General features: G+C 36.2%; 1 protein-coding gene across 1 annotated transcript in view; it reads left to right on the forward strand.

Annotated features, from left to right (window-relative positions):
* Positions 1 to 530: 530 nt before the first annotated feature.
* LOC138695112 (methylthioribose-1-phosphate isomerase) overlaps positions 531 to 7,329 on the forward strand; it is a 34,977-nt gene continuing 28,178 nt past the window's right edge. The window contains exon 1 of the mRNA XM_069819513.1: positions 531 to 817. Coding sequence (XP_069675614.1) covers positions 686 to 817 — 132 coding nt within the window. The 5' untranslated portion in view covers positions 531 to 685. The remainder of the gene's footprint in view (positions 818 to 7,329) is intronic.

Below are 7,329 nucleotides of genomic sequence, written 5' to 3' on the forward strand. Positions count from 1 at the left end.
TCAAATGGGAGGCAATTATTATTATTATTATTATTATTATTATTATTATTATTATTATTATATTAAAAATATACAGGGTCAATCAGACACCTATAGAAACGGTTGGTTTCGAAAAATAATATTACAGCAGTTACATTATAGTAAAAGGCTATAACAGATGACAGTCTTAAAAACCTGACTTTGATGTATGAGGGCTTCCATACAGATCAAGTAGATTGTTCTGGACTATTGTGGGTTAATTCATGATTGATAGAGAATCTCAGAAGTTGTATAGTCAGTATAGATAAGATACATGAGGCGCTTCCGAAAGTTAATCATGCGAGAAGAGGAGCGACCGTAATTACAATGCTGTATTATAAATACCGTATAATAGAGATTAGAGAAACGATTTTATCAGCTTATCTATGTTAAATGATGTCATTGTACGTATAACGGATGATACGATTTGCGCATACGGGACTTTGCTTTTCTTTAGAGGTGTATAAAATCATTTTGACCTTTTCTTCACGCCATTAATAGGTTGCGAGTTGTGGTAGGTTGGCAACCTTGCTACACGACGACGATAGTAAGATGCTCGTGTCTGTGAATAGTGTGGTGTAAATTGGTGTAAAATAAGTTTGAAGATAATAATTCTCTGTTATGGTATTGTGGAACCCATAAGATACTGCAGATATAACAATACAAAATGACGTTAAAATCTATAAGATATGAAAATGGCAAACTTGAGATACTTGATCAACTTTTATTACCGATAAAATCTCAATATATTGAGGTTAAAGGTGTGGAAGATGGTTGGCGAGCCATACACAAGATGCATGTAAGAATATGCTTATGCCGCAGTAATAAATGGCTATATCATAAAAAAGTTTGCGAAGCTCATTATGCCCGAAACTCATTGAGTACTGTGTCATTTCTTAAATGCAGTCATATTTTCGTAGGTCAGTTTTCCAGAAATTATTTAAATGTATGTTCATGCCTTTATGTTTATTAATCACACAAGCTAAGTTTGTTTTGATATTTTGCTTATTATATTAACTAAATTATGAGCATGAAAATGTGATTTTATCGTCTCATGCTGTGTTGGATATAATTCTCCAGAAAATATACACCAAAGAAGGCACAATTCTTTGCGTCACTGGTTTCTGTGAGATGTAGCATATTTAGTGATAAAAACACATGGTTTTAATTTGCAGCCACAGATACTTTCAACATAAAAATTCTTTCATACTTACCTGTATATTCCAGTGCATTGTTGTAGCCCCCCCGGGGATCGTTACTAATTACCAAATTAGGCCTAATATGGAAGAGGTTCAGAAAGAATTATGAGGGAAATGATTAGTTTCCCCAGAATTGCCTTGGACCTCTCGAGTGTTATAAGTACTTTAACAAAAGTATGCGTCTGATAAATGAACTGTGTCTTGCTGAGGGTGGACAATTTCATTGCTAGTTAATAGAGTTACTGGATCGGCTAGAATTCTAGAGTAAAATAAGTGAGTAATTCCTTCATATGTTCACGAGATGTACGTAATATAAATTACAAAAAGTTGAATTAAATTTATAAATGAAGTGTATAAGGGATTGCTCTGAGACTTCCGTATGCTTAGTGTTCATTTAGCTATATAACAAAACCAACCTAATCTAACCTAGCCTTATTATAATGCTAGTATGGAGATTAGCAAACTAAATAAGTAAAATAGGTCTAACAGCATGTCTAGATTGTTAATACACAGTTTTTAAAGTAGAGTTTTGTCTGTGGGAGAGAGCCACTATTGTTTCGGCTACAGTGTCTATATGTGACTAGAAATAAGGAATTCGTTCATTTTAATTCAGTTTTTATCAGTTGAACTGGCCGTAAGTAGTTTAAGGGTGTTATGGTGTATGAAAAATTAGAAAATGTCTGAAATCAAATTGTCATAGATTTAGCCCTAATATTCGTATCTTTTTTTGGTAATTAGCAAGGGACTGTCGGTCTTTTACAAGATATGTGACAAGATTAGTGGGGATATCTAAGTGACGTGAGGCTGAGGATCTTAAATCATTGAAATCTTTTCACATATTCCTTGGCCTCATGTCACTTAGATATGTATGTATGTATTTATTCCAGCTTGATGAGTTAATGACTGAATTTGGTATAATTTTCCTCTAACCAATACCTAATTCCCTCTTTACCCTTTCCTATCCAGTCCTCTGACTGAACTCTTACTTTCTTCGACCCCGACGGCATTAGAGCATTCGAGGCCTAGGGGTTCATTTCCCTTTCCTTCCTCCTCTTTCTACTTTTCTGTTCCTAGTGCTGACCTGCTATGGCACTAAAATCGTCCTCCAGTGGCTTAAGGAGGGAAAGCTGGTGATCAACAAGATCTCCCAGCTAGGTCCAATGGACCCGTCAACCAACAGCAGGTGTGGTCCTCCAGACATTCTGGGGGTTGTGTGTGAATGAAGTAGCCACCAAAACGTTAAAATATGGTGTTCACTTAAATTGGCTACAACTTGCCATTTTTCACTATTGGCAACAGGCCATGATTGTTTGGCTAAACACCTGCATAGAATTGGAGTATATCAGTCCCCTAGCTGCCCATTGTGCAACTCAAGCCAAGAAATGGATTCGGAACACCTCAAAATCTGTGCTTCACTGGCTGGTCATGATAATATCTTTGAAAAATATTGGAGTGCAAGAGGTCAAATGACTTTATTGTCAAACGCCTGGCATTAGAAAACAACAACAACATGTATTTATTCACACTGCAAATGGGTATATATCCGGTGGCAGTGGTAACTAATTACACTCAATAATGACAATAATAACCACAACTAATAAAAAACAATAATTAATAATAATAATAATAATAATAATAATAATAATAATAATAATAACAAGAAGAATCCTAAATTAAATGAAGCATGGTCACTTAAAATAACATTTAAAGTAAATCTAATTTGTATCTTAACCCTAAGTTCGAACTAAGACCCACGAGTGTAACAGGTTCATACCTGCACAAGTACCTTTCGGCACTACACTTATTTCTCTGTCAACTCACTCACTGCACTGATTCTACCTGATTTCACTAACACATCTAACCATTTCACTGTTCAAATACTTTGCACAGCCACTTCACTGACACCAACACACTTCACTTACACAATAGACTTCACTGACACTACACACTTCCTCACTGATAGAACACTTCAAATAACAAGATATCAATTACACTGTTTAAGTAGTGTGTATAATATATTACCGTCTATTAGTAAAGTCCTTAAGCCTATTTTTAAATACATTTTTGGTTATTGGTAAAGCCTTTAGTAAGTCTGCAGGTAAAGCATTCCAGTCCCTGATAGTACGATTGAGAAAAGAAAACTTTCCAGTGTCCGTCCTCTGCCTTCTTTCCCTCAATTTATATGAGTGGTCGTTCCTTGAAGAGTAATTTGGCGGCTGCAACCTATTTTTTATTTCTCTCCAGGCAGGCTCACCTCTGTATGTTTTGAACAGTGCGCATAATCGAATTCGCGTTCTCCGGTCCGTGAGTGTGTCCCATTTTAATGGTGAATTATTACGACAATACTTGAGAGCCCGTTTTTGAATCTTTTCCAGTGTCTTTATATGTTCTAATCTGTAAGGATCCCAACATGCAGCACCATATTCCTCCTCAACTAACCCACTAACCTTGTCACATACCTTGTAAAAGACCAGCGGTTCCTTGCTAATTCCCCCCCCCTTTTTTTAATTTGTAGGTTCCTTGCTATTTTCTGGGCGTGATTTTGTGCTCTGTGTTACCAAGCTAGTTGTTTTCCAGCTAAATCTGGTTTCTTCTCTGTATTTCTTGGTTTCTAAGAATACAACTACCAAGTAAAGATCGCTAGTTTAAGTTACATCTTGATCACAGAACTTTTAACACTATATATATTAAAGTTTATATAAACGTTAAAATATGGTGTTCACTTAAATCGGCTACAACTTGCCATTTTCACTCCAATATGAAATGAGTACCATTAAGGTAAAATTATCCGGAGGTAAAATAGTCCCCCTATCGGATCTCCGGGCGGGGACTACTTTAATGGTACAGAATCAACTAAACATCTTACAATGGAATGCTGGCGGTATAACATCAGCTAAGGAGACTGAACTAGCCAATATACTCTCAGATAATAATGTAGATATCTTCCTTATTCAAGAGGCAAACCTTAATGCTGACCAATTAAAATATTTTGATTTTAAAGGTTTTAGTATGAAACTGTTACCCAAAGGCAGACAGGTCAGTAGTGGAATTCTCGCAGGTATATCAAAGAAATTATTCCCGATTTACCACGAAAATCGTCTAGCTGCATTTAGATTGGCAACAGGCCATGATTGTTTGGCCAAACACCTGCATAGAATTGGAATATATCAGTCCCCTAACTGCCCATTGTGCAACTCAAACCAAAGAAATGGATTTGGAATACCTCAAAATCTGTGCTTCAGTGGCTGACCCTGATAATATCTTTGAAAAATATTGGAGTGCAAGAGGTCAAATGACTTTATTGTCAAACACCTGGCATTATAAAACAGCAACAACATATTAAAGTTTATATTGCTTTCCCGTGTTAATTAGTGTGTTACAGTACCTTGTTGACTAGTTTCAGTCTGTGGGCTATCCTCAGAACTTGATGGTCTTCGCATCTTCTGATTGCGTTTGCTATGGGGGCGTGTGACTCCACATTACACTACACAAACACAAGGGCCACTGACAGGGAGGGTCCATCGGATCCTGACCCCTCCTCCCCCTAAATGATAAGTTGTAACAATTGTACCGAGTTTCTAAGCATTGATAGCATATAATTCTGTTATCTATAATTTCACCAAAATGATTCACGTACGTGTACATAACACTTTTGATTTGACATCGATCGTGACATCACAGTTTCTCCAAAGATGTTGAGATGTTGTTAACAAACTAAAGAAAAAGTCAAGAAAACTGGACTTTGTTTTGCTAAAAAAAAAAAAAGTAGCGCACAAGGGGCAGGTTTTTTTTTTGTATGTGTGCGTGTGTTTTTTTTAACATCCTTTTATTGGACCATCTCCAAGAGAAATTCCTGGGTGCACAATTGCACAAACATACCCGCCCAGGAAACTCAATCAGAGGCGCAAAGATCACCCAGTTCTGAGGATGGCCCACAGGCTGAAACTAGTCAAAAGGTACGGTAACATAGTAATTAACACGGGAAAGCAATATAAACTTTATATTCCAAAGCGTTAGTCGTATTACACTTCTTGTTTATTTACTTTATTATAACATTTAGGCTGTCCCACGCCGTGGCGTCGCGGTCTAAGGCATCCTGCCTAGGACTCGCATTACGGAATGTGCACTGGTTCGAGTCCTCATGGGGGAAGAAATTTTCTCATGAAATTTCGGCCAGTGTATGGGACTGGTGCCCACCCAGCATCGTGATGCGCTTGGGGAGCTACGATAGGTAGTGAAATTCGGTTGTGAATGCCAGCTATAATGGCTGGGGGGATAATAATAATAATAATAATAATGATTTATTTAACCTGGCAGAGTTAAGGCCATACGGCCTTCTCTAACACTCAACCAGGAGTAAAAACTGCGTTACAGAAACACTACAAATTTACAAAGTATACACAAAACTGAATAAGATAATAATAATAAAATGTAAACAACAAGTAAGAAGAAATCAGACATAATATATAACATAGAGAAGGAAAGAATAAAGCATAATAAAATGTGAACAGCAGGTCAAAAATAAATGAGGCCTACAAAGTATAAAAAAAAGACAATTATTGATAATAATAATAATAATAATAATAAATAAGAATAGTAATGATAATAATAATGATAATAATAATAATAATAATAAATAATAAAATAATAATAACAGGCCTAATAGTAATAATAATACTAATAGTAGTAATAAAATAGTGCAGTACAAAGCATACAACGAATACAATATTTTTAAGTATACACAGTAAGGAAAATTATGTTTATATATAGCTCAACTTATCACATTAGAGATATACCATTATCGGAAAATATGAAAACAAAAATATAAAATAAGTTAAATATCACTAGAACACAAAAAAATTTGAATACGTGGAAACATGCAATACAACACTTGTCATAATAGTAAGTTAGTTTGGCAACTCATCATAAGATAATTTTCTAACTTGGATTTGAAAGATTTCAATGTTCGGCAGCCCTTGACTTCAGGCGGCAGAGAGTTCCAGTGACGAGAGGTAGCAACAGTGAAAGATGAGGAATACAGAGATGATGTGTGAAGTGGAATTTCTAGCGTGTTATTGCGTTGTGATCGAGTATTAATATTATGATAGCGAGAGAGAGTATGAAAACGAGCGAATAAATAATAGGGGGATGAAGTGTGCATAATTCGATATAGGAGAGAAAGTGAGTGCAGATTTCTCCTCTCATGTAACCTAAGCCATGATAACTTCTCGAAAGAAGGTGAGATATGATCATAGTATCGAACATTACAAATGAAGTGGATGCACGCGTTATGAACACGCTGTAGTTTCTGAGCGGAATCAATCCTGAGATCACTGAACAAAACGTCGCAATAATCGAAGTGAGGTAGAATGAGTATGTACCAGCGTCTGTTTTAATTTAGATGGATAATGATACAATCTTTTTAGTGAATGGAGAATAGAGAATGCCTTCTTACATGTATATTTAATATGCGTATCCCAACTAAGATTAGATTCGAAATGCACTCCGAGATTTTTTACGGTAGAGCTAAACGGGATGATTGTTTTATTCAGTTTCACAGGTGGAATATTCAGGTCGTTGACTTCAGGAATTAATCTACGGTTCGCGAACAGAATAGCCTGTGATTTACATGCGTTTAGATTAAGCCCAAATTGTTGAGACCAGGAAGAGATGGAATCAAGATCTTCAATTAATTCTATCATTTAGTGCATCAGGACGGGCTGAAATATACAATTGAATGTCGTCTGCATATATTTGATATCTGCATGCTTAAATGATTTAGAAATTCCATTTATATAAATAGAGAAGAGCAAGGGGCCTAATACGGATCCCTGAGGAACTCCTGTATCTACAGTACGCCAGGATGAGAAACGATTATTAGATATGACACGCTGCTGGCGGCCAGTAAGGTAGGAGTACATCCAGGTGATAGCACTATCAGAAAGGTGTAGCGTTTGTAGTTTAGTCAATAGTAGATCGAAGTCAACAGAATCAAATGCTTTGCTATAGTCCAATAAAACTAGTACAGTAGCCTGTCGTTTATCCATGGCTGCGTGTAACCACACGATACCTCCATTCTAGTTGGATGATCGTCCACCTCTGCTTCGACATG

This window comes from Periplaneta americana, chromosome 2, assembly GCF_040183065.1.
Source record: "Periplaneta americana isolate PAMFEO1 chromosome 2, P.americana_PAMFEO1_priV1, whole genome shotgun sequence".
Classification (NCBI taxonomy): domain Eukaryota; kingdom Metazoa; phylum Arthropoda; class Insecta; order Blattodea; family Blattidae; genus Periplaneta; species Periplaneta americana.